Source organism: Equus przewalskii, chromosome 15 (genome assembly GCF_037783145.1).
Source record: "Equus przewalskii isolate Varuska chromosome 15, EquPr2, whole genome shotgun sequence".
In the NCBI taxonomy this organism is placed as follows: domain Eukaryota; kingdom Metazoa; phylum Chordata; class Mammalia; order Perissodactyla; family Equidae; genus Equus; species Equus przewalskii.
The window spans coordinates 8,682,836-8,704,960 of NC_091845.1; the positions used below are offsets into that span (position 1 = coordinate 8,682,836).

A 22,125-nucleotide genomic window follows, 5' to 3' on the forward strand; every position below is an offset into this window, starting at 1 on the left:
TTCAGCAGACATCGTGTCTCCGAAAGCTTGCTGCGTCAGTCCTGTGGACTGCCCATTCTTTCTAACCATTGCAGTGCATTCCAGAGTATGCACACCCTTTTTAAAAACCATAGATGGGGCTACCCTATATACAGTATTCTGTACCTTGATTTTTACATTTCTTAATATATCTTAGAAGATTTTCCATGACAACATACACAATTGTACCCCATTCGTTTTAAAGTCTTTGTAGTATTCCAAGGCATGGCTATACTGTTCTTTATCTAACCAGTTCCCTCTTAATGGACGTTTCAGTCCTTTGTTATGAGGAAGGTAGTGCGGTGAGCACCCTGGATACATCCTTTGCATCCGCGCACAAGTTTAGCCTTAGGGTACATCCCTGAGTCAGGGGATAAGGGCCTTTATGATTTTTATGGATACCACCACGTTGTTCTCCAAGCACAGAGCAGGCACCGCCTTCACACCCCACAATGAGGCATGTCAGCATTCCAGTGATGATGGTGACCACCCAGTCCATGCCATGGCCCTGAGAAGTAGATATCACCATTCCCCTGATGACAAACAGAGGTTCAGAAAGGTGAAATGACTTGCCCAAGGACACCAGTTAAAAAAGTTTTTTTCCTAATACATACATGTGCTACAAAATTCAGATGGAATGATATATTTTTACATCAATTAGGACTAGGTTTGGCTATATGGATAGGTAAACCCCAAATAATTGGGGTAAAACCCACCGTTCTAGTCTCTTAAGTAAAACGAATGCTGAGAGTTCAGCAGTCCAGAGCTGGTGTGGGAACTCTTGAAGTCATTAGTTCCTTCCAGAGCTCTGCTCCCCCACTCTTGGGGCATGGCCCTTGTCCTCATTGTTGAAGATGGCTGCTAGAGCTCTAGCCATCACCTCTGCATTCCAGGCCACAGGACAGAGGAATGGATGAAGAAAAAGAAGGCAAAGAGCACACTCTAGCATCCTTAGGGATCTGTTTATATAAACTTGTTTCCTTGAAGACATGTGACACATCTGCATGCATTTTCACTTAGTCATGTGGTCAAGTCATCTACCTGCAAGCGAGACTGGAAAATGCAGTCTTTATTTTCAACAGGCAAGTTCTCAGCTAAAAATTGGGGGTTCTAATTGTGAAGAAGAAAGGATGAGCAACTATTGTAGTAAACTCTTGGTTTCTGTCATGGTTATATGTAAAAATTAAGCTTATTATCTTTCCCAGGCCATCACTGTTAACACTTCTTAAATATCTGGAAAAAGCCTTGTCTCTTTTGTCCAGGATTTTTTTCTACTCTGCCAAGAGTTGCCATGACCTGCCCCCACTTCACCCTTAATAATTTGCCACACCTCTTCTCATTGGCTTCTCACAAATGCTTTATGAAATGAGTAGGGCAGATGTCATGGACCTGTTTTACAGATGAAGAAACTGAGGCCCAGAGAGGCAAACTGACTTTGCCTGAAGTTGTAGAGTAAAGAAGGGAGCTGAGCCTCCTGTGGAGGCGATAAAGGTGGGCAGTGACTCATAAGTTCAAGGAGAAAGTCTCAGATTGGTGCTGGTGTGTCTTTACCTCCTCTCACACTTACTAATATGTCTTTTAAACAAGGAGGGAGCAGCCCTCGGGCTCCGCGCATTTGGCAGGCAAAAGTATCTAGCTAGAAGCTAAGAACATTGTTTTGGTTTCATTATACTTATATTTATAGCTTCCTTCTATTTATGGCAAATGATCCTGGTTTCCTTTTCTTTGTTAGTGATGTACAGCTTACTTTTTAAGTAAATGCCTCTAAGTTAAAAAATGAGTCTATTCAGAGAAAAACATTAAGTAAAGACAAGTTGAGGTTTCAGTATAGATCCCACTGCTTACTAACTGGGTGACACTGGCTCCGACACTTGGTGCCCCGAGCCTCTGCTTCCTCATCTATATAATGAGGAGGCTCACTTTTCCCACCTCATAGATTTGTTAAAGGATTAAGTGAGATCATGAATGTCAGGATCTTAGCACCTGGCACATAGTTAAGCACTCAATACTGTTTGTTAAAATTATTATCACATTATTAATAATGTCAGTATTATTACTCTTAATTTTGTCACAACATCTCTTGGCTGCTTGGAGCAGGGAAAGTCAGTGGCCGGTAGGGTAATTGGGTAGAGATGCCCCATCCTGGGGCCCCTTCCTCTATACTAGTGGTCTCAACCAGGGACGATTTTGCCCCTCAGGGGCCATTTGGTGATGTCTGGAGACATTGCTATTATTACGACTGGGGGTGGTGGTGCCACTGGCATCTGGTGGGTGGAGGCCAGGGATGATGCTAAACATCCCACATTGCACAGGATGGTCCCCCTCCCGCCCCACTTCCCCACCCCACCCCCCCCCCCCCCCCCGCCATGAAGAATTACCAGGCTGAGAGTCAAAAATGCTGTGGTTCAGAAACCTACCCCACACTGCACCCTGCACATGTGTCTGTGTCTCAGGGTAGCTGGCTCTTCAGCCAGCTCATTATTGCCAAAAGAGACGTGAATTTGGACTCTAAAGACCTCAGCCTCAGTTTCCTCATCCAGCAACGAGGGATGCTGAAGCCCGCCTTGCCTGTTTGTCATTCCATCTCCTGATGCTTGAGCCTCTTGGTCACTTCCCTGGCCTAGGCTGTCCCTAGTGGTCTCTTCCTTTCTCCCCCCAGATGGAGGAAAACCCTTCAGATTGGTTTTTCTCCATTTGCCTGACTTCTGGATGTTTCTCATTCCCACAGCAGCCTCTGGAGCCCCGTAGTCACCACCTAAAACACTGCAGAGCAAAAGAGGCAGAGAGTGAGCGAGAGATGGAGACAGAGGCTCCAGCCCCGGCCTTCCCCGAGCATCCATGTTATTCTGGGTCTCAGCCCCTAGTCTGCTTCCTCCAAGCACTCCTTGACATGTAGGACTACTCTATTTGTGTGTCGACTTGATTCTATTCCTCCTCATACACCTCTGCTCCTGAGCACAGAAACCATGCCTGGCAGTGTCCCCAGCACCCTGCACAGTGCCTGGCACATAATAGGCACTCAGAATTTATTTGTGGAATGTATGAAGGGAGAGCCAAAGAGAGGAAAGGGCGAGGGAATAGGTACAGAGAAGGAGAAAAGGAGAGAAGAGGAGGGATGTTGAATGACTGTCAAATGCTGAGAGATCTAAATAGAAAAGGGAAGAGGGAGGGTCGAGACTGACTTGAGCACGATATAGACTAGCCTGAGAGAGGGGGGAGGGATGTGCAGAGACGTGCAAAGAAAAATGAAAAGGGTGGAGAAGAGAAAAGAATGGAGACACACGACTAGAGACACACACACGTAAGTGTTGAGGCAGAGAGACAGAGACAGAGAAAATGCAGGCACAGAGGCGGGGAAGAAACCTTACTGAAGGCCCAGTACTGGGTTGCGGGGTTGCAGGGTTGCGGGGCTGCGGGAGGGGAGAGGACCACCAGCAGGAGCCTGAGCCCCGCCGCCGCTGCAGGGAACTCTGGATACTGGCGCGGTTTCCATGGAGACGAGGATGCTCCGGGCAGGCGAGAGAGGAAACACTGCACCAGGGAGGGGAGGGCGAGAGAGTGGGTGGGTTTGCCCTGGGATCTTTCTTCACCCCTGCCTCTTGCTGGGGATTCAGAGCCCCAGGGATGGGGAGGTGGGAGCACACCAGCTGGGGGAAGGGCCCCGGGGCTCCCTAGGGGTGGGTGAAGGGCTGTGCTGAGTCCACTCCTCTCCCGTTCCTCCATCCCTGGCATTTGACTCTCCTGCCCTCTCTGATAGGGGCCTGGAGAGTCTTGCCAAGTGTCAGGGATGTATGGGGACATGGATGGGTCCAGCTTTCTCCGTAAGCTCCTCTTCTCTTCCCACCCTGTAAATAAATGCTGGAGCGCTGCAGGGCTCAGTCCTGCGCCTTCTCTTCAGTTTCCATAACGTCCGGTCCCAGAGCTTTACATGCCCACAGCTCACAAATTTACATCTCCAGCCCTAATTTCCCCCTGAGCTCCCCTGTCCACCGGGGTGTCTAACGGGCATCTTCGAACTTTTGAATCCCGTAACTCATCAAGTTCATTCTTGCCTCAAGGCTTTTTGCATTTGCCATTTCCTTTGGAGGGGCTCTTTTCCCAGCCCTTAGCAGCCGTGTGTTCCACTGGAGCTGAGAGCCGTCTTGGGGGAGGCGAGCATTGGAGAGAGGAGGGCGCCCTGCTTCGGGATGAGGAGCACAACCTGGGGGAGTGGGGGCACTGACCACTACAGGAGGGCCGAGAGGCCGGAGGAGGTCAAACGCTAGGGAGGGAGGGTGGATGGGAGCGGCCCCATCGCGCTGCCAGGCGGAAATGAGGGGCCAAGGGAGCACTTCCTCGCACGGTAGATGAGGGAGGGAGCTGGCAAAGCCGAGGGCCCCCTCCCTACCCTAGGGCCTCGTGGACAGTGGGCAGAACTGACCACCATCCCCACTTTGTCATCACTGTCATCTAAAACCCAGGTTAAGCACCCCATGGGCCTGGTGAGGAACCTTCGGGTCTCAGACACAGTAGCCCAGTCGCTGGCGGGACCGTCAGACACTAAGAGGGCAACGTCAAGCCGCAGACGCACTCACAAGTCACGCAGCTGCCCCACTGCAGGCAAGGGGAAGGTCACAGCCCCAGTCACCTACGGAGCCCTGTTGGCTCTGATTGGCTGCATGGGGCATGTGCCTCTCCCTGAGCCAATCAGTCACCAGAGGAATGAGAATATGCTGATTGGCTTAGACTTGGGTCCCACCTACTAGACTAAGCTCCGGGAAGAGCCCAGCCAGACCCAGCCAGACCGCTGGGCTGGGATTGGCAGAGGCAGGTCACTAAACCCAGAGGGAGTGGGTGCAAAGGAGGGAACCAGCGGGGGCCCATTTCCATTGGAAGGCTCTTCTTGGCATCATCCCTTCTCCCATCTGAAACCAAGCCTCTCCGCCAACTATTTCCTTATTTGTGTAATTATTTTTATCATTATGACTAGTTTTGATAATAACAGCTAACATTTATCTGGGACTTACTGAGCCAAGCACTTTACATTTGCTGCCTCCTGTAATCTTCACGATCACTTGAATACCATCATCATCCCCATTTCACAGATGAGGAAACTGAGGCTCAAAGGTGAAGGAACTGGCTCTAGGTCACACATCTAGAAAATAGCTGAGCCAGGGTTGGAGCCCCAGCCCTCTGAGCAACTGCGCTCTAATGGAACGCTCCCCACTGCACTGCAAGCTCCAAGAGGCTCGAGTGCAGGTACCCCGGCCCCCAGCCTAGTCTAGTGCCCAGCACACAGTAGGCCCTCAATAGACACTGCTTGGGTGAGAGAATGCCTGGCACTGTGCTAAGTGTCTTACAAGCAGTACTTCATTTAACCGTCACAAACCCCCTGTGAGGTAAGTACTAGGATTCCACACAGACACAAACAGGCGGCGTCCCCAAAGTCATACACTGCGGAAGTGGAAGAACGAGCCTCAAACCCATCAGTCTGTTCTCTGAGCGCAGGGCTCACCCGTTTGAATGAGAACGTATCCCCAGCATCTTGAAATGAAAGGACAATGGCGCCCAATAAGTATTTGTTGAATGAATTACAAAAATAAAAAAGAAGGACGAGGATGGGAGAGAGTAAGCAGGGCCAAGATGCTGAAGGAGGTGACTGTGGTTTGTAATTTCCTCGTATTTCCAGGAAGGCTTCCTGGAGAAGGAGTTGACTTGATGGGGCAAGAGAGGGCGTTGTGGGTTCGGAATAGTTTCTGGTCCCCGAGGCCGGAGGCCATCCCCAATCCTAGAGTTTCTGGAGCCCACAGGAAGTGGTTAACGGGCTCTTGGGTTCATGGGCGGAGTGGGAGTGCGGCGCCCGGCCTGAGGAGGGCTTCTGGTGGTCCCCAGGCTCCGGGGAGTAACCATCCCCTTCTCTTTTCCTTCCTGTTCGTGGCGCGGGCCCGGCCTCGCGCCCCCTCAGCTCTGTGCCTCGTGCTGGGCTGCATGATCTTCCCCGATGGCTGGGACGCCGAGACGATCCGGGACATGTGCGGGGCCAAGACCGGGAAGTACTCCCTGGGGGACTGTTCGGTGCGCTGGGCGTACATCCTGGCCATCATCGGCATCCTCAACGCCCTCATCCTCTCCTTCCTCGCCTTCGTGCTGGGCAACCGGCAAACAGACCTGCTGCAGGAGGAGCTCAAGCAGGAAAACAAAGGCGAGTGCGCGCTTCCACTTCCGCTTTCCCGGGTGGGCGGCTGCGGTGGAGGCGGGAGCGGGGGCGTGGGGGGGGGGGGGAATTCAAAGTCATAAAAGCGAAGCCAGAATCGGAAACGGTACAGACCGTACGACCACCTTGAAAACAATTTGACGTTATCCCTCAAATCTGAGCATTTGCACGCCTATGACCCAGCAAACCCACCTATGAGTTAAACCCAGAAGAAATGTACAAAAATGCTCTTGGCAGCAGTTTCAAAATAGCAAACAACTAAAACCCACTTAAATGGTCATTGACAGGAGGATGGATAAGTAAATGGAGATATGGTGACATCAGCAATAGTTGGCAACTGTGAAAATGAATGACCTTCAGTTATAAGTAACAGAGTAGCTGTATCCTGGGAACATAATATTGAGAGAGAGGAATAATCAAGTTCCAGAAGATGACAGCGATATTTTTATTGAGCTCAAAAACCAAGCAACACTAAGCAATGTACAGTTAAACACACACATATTTATGGTAATATGTTTTTTTAAAAAGCAAAGAAATGAGAACTAGAAAAGGTACGATGGTGGTTATCTGTGGTTGCGGTGGCAGGACGAAGCCAGGAGCATGAGATGGGGGACACGTAGGTACGTACAGATCATTGGTAGAGTTATAGTTCTTGCATGGTGAGCCCACAGATGTTTGTTACGGTATGCTTTATACCAAGTATATTACATATAAACTTTTGTATTGTTAAATAACAAAAATTCAACTGAGTAAGTTTGAAGATCTAATTGGTTTTGTTCAGTGATTCACGAACCAGGCAGCATCCCATCTAGAAATAGAAGGGAGCTCCAAGGAGCTGTACAAAAGGGAAGGCTTTTACAGGCGGAAGGGGGAGGGGATAAGGAAAGAGGGGATCCCCTCATTTTTCCTTTGTGGGATGGAAAGGGTCTGTGTGGCACATTACCTCACTGGTGCTGACCAGAAAATTCCAGGCTTACTGGTCAAGACTACATTCCCGGGAGCGGCTGAAACGGCCGTTAGGTTGGGTAGTAAGTCTTGGTTTGCTGATGTGGGGCTTAGCACAAGGGACTCCATTTTGGGCTGTTGTTTCTTTTTAACAGTTCTCCTCTTTTGATCAAACTCTCATCCGAACTGAGAGATGTGATAAAAAATTAAGGCATTAGCGCCACTCTCAGCTACCACTCTGTGGTTCTCGCAGCTTTTCTTGATCCTTTGCATAGTGCTCACAGGTCATGATGTTTTTGCTTAATGCTTGTGATCTTCGCAGGTTATTGCTTCAGGTTACCAATCTTTAAGTTAGTCATTCTCTTTGTTCTTTTTCTGACATTCCAGTCTTAGGGAGATCATTTGCTTGGTGGTTAGTTAGCAGCTGCAAACACACATTTAAAGCTTTAGAGAGAATATAATGTACCAGGGAAATTATTGTGATTATAATAAGTAGGATTCATTTCCCATGTTTGGAGTGCACTTCAGAGCCATGGTCCTCAAGACTCAAACCAATTAAAATCAAGTAAGTTGAAGAGAGACCCTGTTGAAGGAGTCGAGTCGCCTTTTTAAGCCAAGCGGCTTGCTCAGTGATCCTGTGTAACTGAGTTTCAGCTTCCTCAGAAGGGTTGATCCAGGTACGGCAGGTGGAATTGGCCACAGCAAAGACACCTCCTTATTGAGCCAAAAGATAATCAAGGGCTGTCCTGTTATCAAGAACAACTTTGGCCAGGGAGTCTAAGGATTTTTCTTGGGCGGCTATTGCTTTAGCAGTGCACTCTGCAATACTTTCGAGAGGTAAGGAGAGGTTCCTGATTATAGAAAGCCTTACTTACATTTACTCTTAAGCAGGGAAGCAGGAATCCGCCAAAGGAAGCAAGTTCTAAATTATGAATGCCTCCTGGTAGGTCCTTTCTAACTCGATGATGTAGATTCAGTGGAGTTGACCAGTGAGAACCAATCATCTCAGTTGGTTTGTAAACAGTTTGGGGCACAGTTAGCTAACCTAAGAGGCGTTGTCTGGTTTTTCGCCAGCCATCTAGGCATTTAGTGGCCCAAGGAAAGTGGTAACTATCATAGACAAAATTAATCTTGTTGGGCACAAACCACTTCCACTAAGGTGGCACTGTCCATGGGTTCATTCACAGGATCATTGCATTTGCTTGCTCAAGCTAGGGGTCCGGTTAGGTTTTCTTCTGGCCTGAAATAAAAAGTTGTTCTAAATTCCAGAGTTTACCCCCCTTAGCAATGGACTTGGAGATACAGATGATGGCATTATCTTTCCAGGCTAATGTCCGTGTAAAGGAAGGAAAGAGAAGAAGACAGGGTTTCAAGTTTAGTTAAAGTGCGAAGTCATGATCCGGAGACTTGGGAAGAAGCAGTCTGCCTTGATGTCAGCTACTTCTCTTCCAGGTCCATGTGATTTGAAGGTCTCCAGCATTTGTACAGGACCAGATGTCAAGTGGAGCCTTCCTCAGCTGTGAGATGTGTACTCAAGGCTCAAGTCCTGAATTTCAGTGAGGAGGACTTGGTGTAGTCCCTTCCAAGGACATCCAGGGGCAGAATTTGTTCTTACTGATTCCAAATCAGAAGGATGGGGGAAAAAAACTAGAAACAGTTTGGAGAGTCATAGCCAGATATTTGAGGAAACTAGAATTCAGGATCCAGTCCAGTTTAAAGGTATATAACAAAACCTCAAAGATAATTAATAGAACTAGAATCTAATATCTACAAAGGTGCAAACACAGTTTTTCTCTCTCCAAGTACTCCCATTTCTTACCAAAGATGATCACAGTAAAACTAATTTGTTTGTATTAAACTTGGCTTGATTATTTATATAAGTATAGCAGGAAAATTGACCATATAAGTTCTTTTAAAGATTGCTTTGCTGGAACCTTGTAAGCAAGGTACCAGGTTTATTTTCCCAAGGGCTTTATTGGTTCCATAAATTCAACCTTAGTTCCTTAACACTCTCTGGTCATATCTGAGTCTATGCACATCTCTCTCAAATATGACAATCCAGTCAAAGCCTTGGTAATATAGACAATATTTCCAATTGTGTCCCATTACAAGGAGAACAGATTCTTGTTGAACTTATGCAACTAACTATATTGACATGAAAAGAATTCTTAAGAGTTTCTGAATTCTGGAGGGAGCATGTGGAGGGAAAAAAGTAAATGTTTCACCTATTTTTTACAAAGGTATACTTTACCAAATTGTTGTAAGTCATAGATAGTTTAAGAGAAAAAAAGTTTCGTCAAATTTGGAAAATCAAAACATTAAAGAACCAGCAATGTTTCAACTAAGAGGTCATAAAAAATTATAATCATCCTCCTCAATTCATTCAGTCCCATTTAATTAATATGTAGCCAGCCCTGGTGGTGTAGTGGTTAAGATTTAGCACTCTCACTGCTGTAGCCTGGGTTCATTTCCTGGTCAGGAAACCACACCACTCATCTGTTGGTTGTCATACTGTGGTGGCTGCATGTTGCTGTGATGCTGAAAGCTATGCCACTGGAAGCTATGCCACTGGTATTTCAAATACCAGCAGGGTCACCCATGGTGGACAGGTTTCGGGAGAGCTTCCAGACTAAGACAGACTAAGAAGAAGGACCCAGCCACCCAATTCTTGAAAAATTGGCCATGAAAGTGCTATAAATATCAGTGGAGCATTGTCTGATATAGCACCAGATGGTGAGAGGATGGTGCAAAAAGACTGGGCAGGGTTCCGCTTTGCCGTATACAGGGTCACTAGGAGTCAGAATCAACTCAACAGCACTAACAACAAAATTAGTATTTTTCTGAGCCAGCCCTGATGGCCTAGTGGTTAAAGTTCGACATGCTCCACTTTGGTGGCCTGGGTTCGCTTCCCAGGTGTAGAACTGCACCACTCATCTGTCAGTAGCCATGCTGTGGTGTGGCCCATATAAAAGAACCAGAAGAAATTACAACTATACACAAGTATGTACTGGGGCTTTTGAGGGAAGGAAGAAAAAAGGAGGAGGATTGGCGACAGATGTTAGCTTAGGGTGAATCTTCCCTTGCAAAAAAAAAAAAAAGAAAGAAAGAAAGAAAAGAAAAAATTAGTATTGTTCTGCTTGAACCTAGTTTTTCCATCAGTTCTGGAAATCCTCACCAAGTTCAGTTTTATGTCTTAAGGTTATCAGAAACCTGTACTTGTCAAAAGTCCTTCTATGAATTTTCTTGAAGATTATGCACTTTTGCAGGAACACTTTTGCAAAAGCATCTGAATAAAACAATAACTCTCTATAAATAACACAGATTTAAAATGCCCATGGGTAAAGATCTGATGAGGGTTCATTATAATGGAACTGACAAGGAAACTTGGTTGTTTCTGTAAGATGCAACATTTTAAGATAATAACTGGAACTATGACTGAAAACATTATACCAGGACATAGCAGACTTCCAGGAATTTCACACAATTTCTGAAACACTTAGAACATATACCTATACAGACATAACATAAAGAAGGCTTAGTATTACTTCTTATTTGACAGTGCTTCCCATCTAATTTAACATATCAAATAAGCCTAATTAGTTTAACAACTCCCTTTTTATAGTGATAAATATTTTGAGATGATCCAGGGGCCCTCTGGGAAATCCCAAAGTTAGTTCAAAGTCAAAAAGACTTCATTTAGAATTTGATTTTTGGAAACTGTCAAACATATGAAAGATTTTAAAACATTTGGTCAAATAGGATCATAGCTCACTATGAAACAATACTAAGTTATCCATTTAACCATGCTGACAATTAAGGACTTCATAGGCAAATAGGGAAGGTTAGATAGTTCTGAGCAAAACTTAGTTCTTTTAATATGGAGAAGACTAGGTTTACGTAAGTAATCAAAGACTTGATATAGACAACATGGAACATACGTGATTATTTTGATAAGACACAAGATCTTTGTTTTTTTCTAGGCAGATTACTTAGAAGTTGGTAAAGAAAAACCTTTCACAATCTCTTATTATCAAGAGGAGACCAGTAGTCCAAGAAAACTTTGTCCTTTTAAGAGAAAACCAAATTCTAATTTTGCACCAGCTTACTTTTCATATTAAAACTCATTTAACTTAATTAAATTCATTCTACCTTTAGCCAGCTTGCCAACACATTAAAATTTCTTTCCAAAGATTCCTTTTCTACAAACCTTAGTGACTTTAATTACATATATTAAAATTTTTAACCCTTAAAAACCTTAATTTTTAGTGAAAATAAAGAAGTAAACAATTATGAACTGTCTTTTATATTAGCATTCTGTGGCATAGGAAATTTATAAATACTTTTTATCATTTCTAGAAATGTGTTTTCTCATAGAAACTTTCTCAGCATAGCACAAAACATGTTTACTAATAGACTCAAATATCTTTAATTCCTCTGTAAAAGGAAGCAAGAAATGGATAAACCTATGTTCAGTAATTAATGTTTCAGCATTTTATCTTATTTGGAAATGGTCTGCATAGTCAATGAATTTAACTTAACTCATCATTAACTTAGCCAAACTTTCAGGTTTTAGGTTACCAGATTTGGGGAAACTATTTTAAAAGTTCACCTAAAACCTTTTTATCTTACTGACATCTATTTAATTTAGTCATTCTTAACAACTATGTGTAGAAAACCCACAAAAATTTTATGAGATATTACACAAAGTCAGCCGTCATCTCAAGCTATTTTTCTTGCTGACAAATTTTGTAAGGGATAACATGAACTCATTCGACCTTTAGTCAGCCTAGGTAGAATAAAACTATCATATTTAATGCTGATAACTCTAAAGACATGTCTATTTTAATTAAAGCAACAAACTTAAACTAGCTTCGATACCAAATATTTCCCCAGATCATGTGAAACTGAAAAGCATTTGGTTAGTTTCTATTATATTTTTGAGAATTTTTATGAATACTAAGTTTATATAAATGCTTGTGTGTTTAAGCCAACTAAATAGACTCTTTTACAAATTAGTTTTAGTAATACCATCCGGAGGTAGGAAATGCCACACATCTACAACATACATACGTAGATACAAATAAATGTACAGATAGACACAAACAAAGACCTTATAAGTTCCTTTAAAAATTTTAGCCACAAAACAAGTATGATAATGGAAAATTCACTAGTTATAAAAGAACAGTTGGAATAAGTTAAGTATCTGCTTACATGGCTAAAGCTTTTTCTACTAATATTTGTGGAGGAGACACATGATTTTTATTCACCTAAGTTTCAAATGACCTTTCTCCCTTTTGTTCTCCTTCTGATAAGAATTACCTCCCTGAAGTTTGTGCTTTAAAGAGATGGCCAAGATCAGCGTTCCTGGAGGGGTCAAGGAGACCATCTACATCTCAAGGGCACGGGGAAGAATGCAAGTTCTTCCAAGAAAGACATTGGTTTCTTAAGGCCAGAATTTTCACAGTACCTACAAGCCTTTTGAGATAAATAGGGGAGGTTTTGGGATTGGTAAAAAGGATAGATGGAATTTAAACTGCCTCTAGAGCTGCATTTCTGGTTTTGCAAAGATTTGTAAGATAAGGACAGTCAATTTTAATTCCTCAAGGAAGTTAGGTTACAACTTAAATGACATCATAGGTTGATCCACCCAGCAATCCTTTTACAAGGGCTTTAGGAGGTTTTTCTCTTATTCTGGGTACATTTAACTTAGGGGCGGGTAGGCCTAAAAGAATTCCTATCAAGCTCTGAATATCAGCTTCCAATTTGGCCAAATTTCTGATCATAGAGTTATTAAATCCTTTCAAATATCTTGTCAGGTTTTAGCTGGAACAAGCAGTGAATATTTCTGGCAATACTGAACAACCTCTTGGACTTAAGAGGTGTCCCCAGAGAGGGTGCAAAAAATATTTTATTTTCCTCTCTCTATCGGGTACTACCGACAGAGATCTGGGAAAGCAATCTGGTCAGAATCCTCAACCTTAGCCTACTTCTGCCAGTTTTTTCCAGATCCTGTCTACAGGTCCTGAGTGGGGTTTAAAGTGGAGGGTATAGCTCTGATATTTACTAAACTTTGGCTGGGTTTCTTCATTAATTTTAGTTTCCCCTTGGCTGTTTAGGGGAATAATGTAGCAGATTACCAGAAAACCCCTCTGAGTGTCATCAAGTCTGGGAGGGGCTCATATGGGGGCCCTCCTTAGAAGGTAGATATGAGGCTGTCTGTAAGGCTGTTAAGTTGGCAGACTTTTGTCTACAGTCTTGGAGTGTCTGTTTTAGGTACCATTTGTGTCTTTCAATTTTTCATTAGCTTTTTGCAATGAAACTTTCAATGAAGCTATTTTTGGAATTTTGAAGCCTTTTGGAAACTTCTGCATACCAATTAAAACACATGTCCTATTCCGTTTAACTTGAGATCTCTTTCAAGTGCCCTTCTTAAATGATCTTATCTAATTGGAACATTCCTTCTAATGGCCATTATAATTCTAGGTTGATTTTAGTAAGATTTTGCCATTTTTGTAGTTATTTACAGCTACCGGGACTATAGTTCTTAGGCATCAAATAAGCAGGTGTGCCAGAAGGTGGCATGCTCAACTCATTGGAATTTAAAGATCCTATTTTATTGTTTATTTATTTACTTTTAGCTAAGACTTTAGGTTTCTTAGAGCCAAACTAATACCTAAGAGGGATGAGGTGCTGGGCTGGAGATGATGTGGTGTTTTAGAGTACTTCATTGCGTGGACATTTTCTTGGGGTTGGTGGGTGGCCTGGTGTCAATCTGACCCATTCCATGACCAACTTATCCTAACATGGGGGAGTTTTGGGTCAGGTGGTTAGCACTCTAACAGCTCTTAAATGCTCAACTTGGGCCCACCAATTTTTGTGGCTTTTTTTTACTTCCGAGATCCCCATTAGTAATTAGCCTTTTTCTACGCAAAACAAGACAAACAAACATGTGCACCCTAAAATATTAGCGGTAACCAAGAGATGTTACTGTGTCCTGGCCAAGAGAAGAAGGCCTTGTGCACACCACCGCCAATTCCCATGGAACCTCAGACTAGGGAGAGGACTGAACGAGGAGATCCCAAAGAATGGGGATTGTGGACTGATTCCACACAAATGGAGAGCTGCAGACTGAACTATCAGCAATTCCTCAATGTGGAACCTGGGGACAGAATTGAGGGCTGGGGCTTTCCACTCAAAAATCTGAGAATTGCAGTCTGAAAGGCTAGGGGCTTGGCTCCAGGCAGAACCATCTACCAGCTCCACTGGGCTCTGGGCAGAACTGTCTGCCAGCTCAAGCTGACCTGCCCTGTCTTGGAAAGCCAATTAGATCAGGAGGTGGATGCAAAGAAAACGGAGCTCAAAATGGAGAGGAATTCACCCACGGCCCTTGGAAACAGCGAGAAACGCAGAGAACACAAAGGGTTTGTGGGGTCCCACTCCTGTGTTTCTCGTTGTCCCCAAATGCCATCAGGAGTTCACTTCAGGTCCCAATGCTGCCACCAAGTGTGTTAAATAACAAAAATTCGACTGAGTAAATTTGAAGATCTAATTGGTTTTGTTCAGTGATTCACGAACCAGGCAGCATCCCATCTAGAAATAGAAGGGAGCTCCAAGGAGCTGTACAAAAGGGAAGGCTTTTACATGCAGAAGGGGGAGGGGGTAAGGAAAGAGGGGATCCCCTCATTTTCCTTTGTGGGATGGAAAAGGTCTGTGTGGCACATTACCTCACTGGTGCTGACCAGAAAATTCCAGGCTTACTGGTCAAGACTACATTCCCGGGAGCGGCTGAAACGGCCGTTAGGTTGGGTAGTAAGTCTTGGTTTGCTGACGTGGGGCTGAGCACAAGGGACTCCATTTTGGGCCTGTCATTTCTTTTTAATAGTATGTATCAAGTCACATTAAAATACAATAAAGAAAAAATTTACCTATAAGGCCAGATACTCAGGGGTAACCAGGTCTATCAGATGCTTATGTAGGTATCTACACACATTATATGACCCTTTATAAAATATAGTGTTATGTGCTAATGTGATGTGGGATATGCATCATCTTCAGCAAATCCCTCCTCAGATTGCTTTTTGTGCTTGACTCTAGAGTGTATCTTAAAGCTCTTTCTTTATCATTTTATGGAGAACCATCTTGCCCTTTTTGTCCAATGCTCAGCATTACATAAGATGAAGGAACCGTAGTTTCTTAACCATTCTCCTGTTCAGGGCTATTAGGGAGGTCCCCAGGTTTTTACTCTTATTGACAACGCTGCAGTCAACATCTTTGTCTGTGCTTTCTTATACGCAAGTGTTTTCTTGGTGTACTTCCAGAAGCGGAATTGCACACTTAATTGTAATGATAGTGCCAGATTGCTCTCTAAAAGAGGGTCCATCTTCTGACCCAGGGCCCCACTCTGCCCCTGGAGCGAGGGGAAACACTGCATCACATCGGTGGACAGACACCCCGTCTGTCTGGGGGTGTGTTCTCTGCTGTGAGAAATAGGAGTCATTTCCGTAGTCACACCCTTCCTCGAACTGTTAGCAGGTGCCGGGTCTCTGTTTAGCACTTGCCATCTGTCTCTTGGAGCCCTCATCTATAAAATGGGGATAATGGCGGTGAGGGTCACTATCTCATTTGGCAGGAGGTAGTTCCGTATTGTGGTGGAACCCTTGGACTGTGAAGGCAGATCGTCTATGTGGGAAGCAGGCTGAGCTAAGAAATGCCTTCACTTCCTTGAGCCTAAGTTTCCTGCACTTCATAAAATGAGGATGGTGAGAATAGTACCACCTTACAGGGCTGTGCTGTGAGGAAGAAAGAAAGATTATGCCTGTAAAGAGGCACATGGTGAATACTCAGTAAAAGCTTCACTCCTCCTGACTCCCCACCACGGAGGCATCATGGCCACCAATTTACAAGTGAGAAAGCCAAGGTCCGGAGAGGTCCAGTAACTTAGGTGCCCAAGGCCACCTAAGTGGTGGAGCTAGGATTTGAACCCAGGCCCAAGTCTAGGGGCCAAGCTCTTCCTCACTCCTGCCCCCTTTTCGGGGCCCTCCCGGGCTGCTAGGCTGCTAACCTGTCCCTCTCTGAAGCTCCTGCCCCTAGAGATCCTGACACCCCAGTGGTTTCTGTTGTCTTGGTGTGAGGTCAGGGCCTGCCCTCTGGTGGCAGCTTCCAGAAGTGCCAGAGTTAGAGGCGTCTGGCCTTTCTGAAGAAGGGGCTTGGAGATGTGACTGTGAGATGGGCCCCTCACTGTCTTCTCCTCCCTCCCCAAAGCAGCCTAACAGCTCAGTGTTAAAAGTGACAGGAGGGAGCCCCAGTTTGCCTTCCTGCAGCGTCTGGGGGTCTCCATTCCTCACTGGGAGCTCAAGATGAGTGAGCCGCAGAGCTCAGTTCTGAGCCAAAGACCTCTGGAGCGAAAGTAAAAGATAAACTGAATTGCTGTCATTTCCAGCATTTTACTCTGTGCCAAACACCGTGCAGAGTCCTTGGCTGGCGTTCTTTGTGTCTTTTTGACCCCTCCAAATCACCCTGTGAAGTAGGCTATTACGCCCATTTTATATGAGGAAATGGGGGCTCAGAGAGGTCAGATGGCCCACGCAAGGCGTCCAGCTAGTCAGAGGCCTGCTTGGGATTCCAGAGCCTGTGCAGCCAGCCCCTCTGCCCAGATTTACCCTGAAGAGTGGCCGAAGGGACCCCCAATGCCCTCTGACTTTCTCCAATTCTCTCTCTCTCTTAGATTTTGTGGGCTCCACAGTAAGCTCCGTGTTGCGGCCAGGGGGTGATGTCTCCGGATGGGGAGTCCTCCCCTGTCCCGTCGCTCACTCACAGGGACCCTGAAGGCCAGGATCACAGCCCAGGAATTGACCTGCCCTCAGCTTGTCCTGCCGCCTGCCCCGTCATCCCTCCATTCAAGCTCCGAGGGAAGACCCTGATCTCGGATGACTTCTCACCTGCTACCTGCCTGTGAGCTCCAGGCTTTGAAGAGATGGGGCTGGGATGCAGCCTGGGGGAGGGGAGAGCCCTGCAGACCCTGGGAGGGCCTGGTTCTGCTGGTCCCTCAACTGACCTAGGGGAGCCTGACCCCCGTCCCTTGGGCGTCTCCTCCCTCTCTAGCCTGGCCTGGGGGCCCTGCAGAGTCTCCAGGGGAAGCAGGTACTGTGGTCCCATTCTCAGGCTCCCTCAGTCTGGAGGGCTGCTGCCTGGCTGCATCCTCACCTCTGGTCCCTGCCTCCTGCAGAAACTTATTCAAGACACTGCCCCAGGGCAGATCAGACTCTTTCCTACTTTATTTATTTATTTTTTGCCAACGATGGTTCCATCACATAGTCACAGAGCTCCAGGAGCCACCAGCCTCCCTGGGGCCTCTCTGTCCCCACTCCAGCTTGCTCCCAGCTCTCCCAAAGGAGTCTGAACTGCACCGAGGGAGAAAACACAGGGCCTCTCTGTCAACTGCTGGAGGGGGCCCTGTTCAGCCCAGAGTCTGGAAAGGACAGACAGACTCTGGAGGCAGCAGGAGGAAGCACTCTGGCTCCTGTGTTGGTGGCACCTGACCATGGCAGCGGGGGCTGGAAGAGGCTGGGGGGCTGGCCTGGTCTCCTCCCTGCTGGGATGTCTCACCAGTGACTGGACCCTTGACCCCGGCCTGTTTTGTACAGCACAGACTTCTTGGCCCTGTTGTCAGGGTTGGGGGTTGGGGAGGGGAGCCCGAGAGTGGGCAATTAGGGGACGCATCCCCCCTCTGCCCCTTCTCATGCCCCCCTACCCCGGGCATCTAACAAGGGCAGAGACTGTCTTGCCTCTTTGATACTTTTCTGCATAACTTGAACTTGCAGGTCACCTCTGAACAGGGTACCCCTGTCCCCATCCCTGGGCCTTGTAACCCTGTCCCCACCTCCTCCTCCTCCTTGCCCACCTCTCGCCTTGCGATATGCCCAGGGTCTGCAGCCCAACGGGCAGTGCTTGGAGCCGAGGCATGAGTGTGTGCGTGCGTGTGTGAGCGGGTGTGTGTGCGCGTGTGTGTGTATGGGGGCAGATGAGGAGTCTTCTCTCCCCCCTCCTCCCACTGGGGGGCATCTCCTTCCCCCTCGGCAGGGAGCAAGTGAGGGAGACTCCAAGTGTTTCTGAACCCTCGCACTGCCTCGTGGACCTGGCGGTACAGCCATCTGGCCTGGGGTGTGGACAACCCCTTTTGGCCCGTTTGGGCAGCAGGTTGGCTTCATCTCGTGTGCCTACTTCTGTCTTTGGTACCTGCTGCCTGGTCCCGTGGAGGGGTGTGAGGCTCCTGCAGGATCAATGGGGAAGCGTGTTGTCACCACTTCCTTATGTCGGCCTCAGTCAAAGGAAGGGAGAAAAGCAGAGAGTGCCATGTATTTGCCAACCCTGTGTTCATTTCTATAGGCCTTGGACCTGAGTCTTACGGTTCCCAAGACAGATCCTAGAAATCCTCTGCCTGAATCCCCCATCTGGACCCTAACTGGAATCAGAAGCTGGGTCTTGGTAGGATCCTGAAACCTGGAAATTACCAAGTCCTGACCCCACCCTTGACTCTCTCCTCTTGGGCAAACACCTTCCCAGCAGTGCTCTGGCCCGGCACTGTGCTGCCCTCTCTCCTGCTCCCAAGCCCCACACTGCAGCCCCATGACTGGCGCCTTCCCCAGCAGCTGCCCGGGGGGTGGGCTGCACACCAGGGTCCCAGGCCGAATGGGAGGGTGAGGGCAGCCTTGTGGGAGGGAGTGGGGGGCACAAGTGATTTCCTCAAAGAGCCAAACCAAAGCCCAATGTTGGAAGGCTGCAGGGGGAGGGGCTGGGAGCAAGTGATCAGGAATGGGGAGAAGGCAGAGGTAGGAGAAAGAGGGTGAAGAGGGAGGTGCAGAGACAGGGAGAGTAAGAGACGGAGAGGAGAGGGCCGAGACAGCACGGAGGAGGAGGAGGGGCACCGAGAGAGACACAGAAATGGAGAGAGATGAAGAGTGAACAGAGGGGACTGAGACGGACAGAGAACTTGGGATGGGGGAGGGGAGGTGGCTGGCAAGATGGAAGAAGGAATAGGACAAGGAAGGAGGCAAATGGAGAGAGACGGGCTGTGGGAGGCCAAACTGGGATGCAGGGGTCAAAAGAAAGGGGAAGGAGAGGATAGAGGAGACGGGACCCGAGGCATCGGGGGGGCAGCTGCTGTGTGTGCAATGTGCAAGGGGAGAGCTTGTCACCTAAGGATGCCTACCACCCAAGGGAGCCGCCAGATCCCTGTGCCCTGGTGGAGAGGTTAGACCCTACCCCCCTCAGAGGCCGAGGCCCACGTGCGGGGCCCAGGCAGCCAACCCCCAACCCCTTGTGGAGGGGGCGCCACATCAGGGGAACTGAGCCCAAGTGATTGCTGAGAGGGTCAGCACAACTGGAGTGGGTTAGTGGTCGAGAAGAGGGAGGTTAATTCCCTTTGGGGCAGACTGACAGTGTTTCCATGTCACCACTCACCCAGCCAGCTGCTGCCCTGGCTGAAGAAGGGGCAGCCTGGCGATGCCAGGAGTTTGGGGTCCAGTAAGCAGGGTTGGATGAGCTGAAAGGACGCTAGGGTAACAGAGGGATGGGAAAGAGATTGGAGTGCAGGCCAAACCGCAGCCCTGTCCCTGAGGCTTCAGCAGAGGCAGGAGCAGAGCGCATAACATACTGCAGCCAGGGGCCCCGGCTGAGGCCGAAGCATCACCAAGCCTGAGGCCCAGATGGCAGCCATCATGGCAAGGGACGGTTTGTAGGCAGGTGATTTGGCTCTAGCCTTCGGGACTAGAGACTGAAGACAGATGGTCTGTTCCTTGGTCCTTGAAAGAAGCTGAGCCTTGAGTGGCCCACCGAGGCACTCCTCCCCCAGGTTGACTGGATCAGAGGGCTCTGGCACTATCTGGTTTTCTCTGCCTTGGTCTGGGGACTCTTTCATGACAAGCCAAAGCAGCCACAACCTAGAGGTGGTTTGGAGCACCGGGTGGTCAAGTCTTTCCCGGTCTCCGGGATGTGAGAACTTTCCTCTTTGGGGACGGGTGGCCAGGGAGGAAGACATTGTTTTCCTGAGGGGTGACGACTATGGATAGGATCAAGATCCTTTCCAGGCCTGGACTAGCCAAGATGTTGAGAGCTTTCAGACCAGGCTGTGGAGGAAACCTACTTGGCCTTCTTTTGAGGGCACAGGGGATCACCCTTCTCCAGCTTCCAGCGTGAACTGAGAAAGGGAAACCCTCTCTTTGGAAAAGCTGGGATCTTCCCAGCACAAGAAACTTCTGTAGGCCCCTGCCTGGCTCAGGGCTAGCCTTTGGGTGGGACTGGAGTTTCCTGAGAAGGGAACAAGGGAGCCACAGTCCTTCCCAGAGCTCTGGCCAGCAGACCTCAGAGCACCTGTGCTGTGTGTCATTAGGATAGCTTGGTGGTGTCTACACCCCATCAGTAAGTTCTGTCTGAATGTGTCCTTGCTGCTCATTGTCCAATTTGGTAACATTTATTTTGGTCCTGACCCCTTCTGCTGCTGCTGGATTTGAGCTTCAGTGCAGGTGGAATGACGTTCAAATAAAGAAACACTTTATATCACCCATGCTGGCTTCTTCTCTGAGTTGGCCCCCAGGGGATCCAGAGGGGTGAGATTCAACCTGACCCTTTGTACCAGTTTTGGCTGCATAAACAGAGCTCTACTACTGTGGTTTAACGAGATAGTTTATTTTCCCATCACAGACCATGACCCATACGGCCCAGTGTTTTCAGGAACCCAGCCTCTCTTCTTTCTGCAGTGCCACTTTCAATCCTGGTTTCCATCTTCAAGGACATCTCATGGCTCAAGATGGCTGCTGGGGCTCTAGTCACATGGTCCACATTTTATTTGAAGGAGACTTCTGGAAATCCCATAAGACTGAGTCAAATAGCACACCTAGCTGAACTGTGATCTGTTAACTGAGCACACTGCCACCCCAAATAAAACTGGAGAAAGCAGAGAACAGGTGGAGCGGGCAGCTAGCAGTCTCTGCATACTCCTGATTGCACAGGCTTGACTTTGACTAGAGCAAACGAGGCTCCACCCGTTGCTGCCTCTGGCCTGGGACAAGACCCTTCACCTCTCTCTAAATCTCCTGGAACAAATGGGGATGACAGTAATCTCAGGGAAGCTGTAAGGAACCAAGGAACGAATGTATATGAATTGCTTTGCAGCTTCTGGCACATTGCAACGTGTCCCGTGAGTCAGCTACGTTGATTATAATTTAAGCACTTGGGAATTGAGTCTTCTTTCAACACATTTTGAGCACTTAGTATATGCTAAGCATTTAAAGAACAAAAACAGAGACCTTGTCTTAAGGGTCTGTCTGGTTGGGCAGATGAATATGTAAAAACAAAGTAATGCAAAATTTGCTAGGTGCAGGGTATCGTGGGTGTCCCAGGTAGGGACACCTTACATGGCTTTTGGTGGAGTGGGTAGAGCAGAGGACAGTTTTTCTGAGGGGTGAATAGGAGTCAGGCAGGCAAGAGTCAGGAAAGCCATTCGTGTAAGAGAAGGCAGCTTTAGGAAAGAGACTGAGGTAAGAAACAGCACTGTCCTTTTGGAGAACTAAGAGCAATTTAGTAATGCTGAGCTGTGCAGTCAGGGCGGGTCAGATTAGTCTGGAGGGGCAGGCAAAGGCAGGATGATGAACGAGCTTAGAGGCTGTGTGCAGGAGTCTGGACGTAAGAGCAGCGGGGAACCATGGAAAGTTTTTAAGTAGGAGACGGACACAGTTAGATTTGCATTCCAGAAAACTCTCTCCGGTTGTGGTGTTAGGGGGCTCAATTAGAGGGAGACAATTTTAATGAAAGGGAAAGCAGAAGTCTGGCCTGAAGCAAGGTGCTGGCAGGGGGTCTAAGAGAGGTAAGAAATTTAATATTTAGGAAGTAGAATTGAGGAGGCTTGGTAACTGATTGTGGGCTGAAGTGATAAAGAGTGGCATCAAGGATAATGGTTAAATATTTTGCTTGGG

General features: G+C 47.4%; 1 protein-coding gene across 1 annotated transcript in view; it reads left to right on the forward strand.

Annotated features, from left to right (window-relative positions):
- The window catches only part of LHFPL4 (LHFPL tetraspan subfamily member 4), a 37,792-nt gene extending 17,077 nt beyond the window's left edge, over positions 1 to 20,715 (forward strand). Inside the window, exons 3-4 of the mRNA XM_070576652.1 lie at positions 5,963 to 6,199; positions 16,881 to 20,715. Coding sequence (XP_070432753.1) covers positions 5,963 to 6,199; positions 16,881 to 16,981 — 338 coding nt within the window. The 3' untranslated portion in view covers positions 16,982 to 20,715. The remainder of the gene's footprint in view (positions 1 to 5,962; positions 6,200 to 16,880) is intronic.
- The last annotated feature ends 1,410 nt before the right edge of the window (positions 20,716 to 22,125 follow it).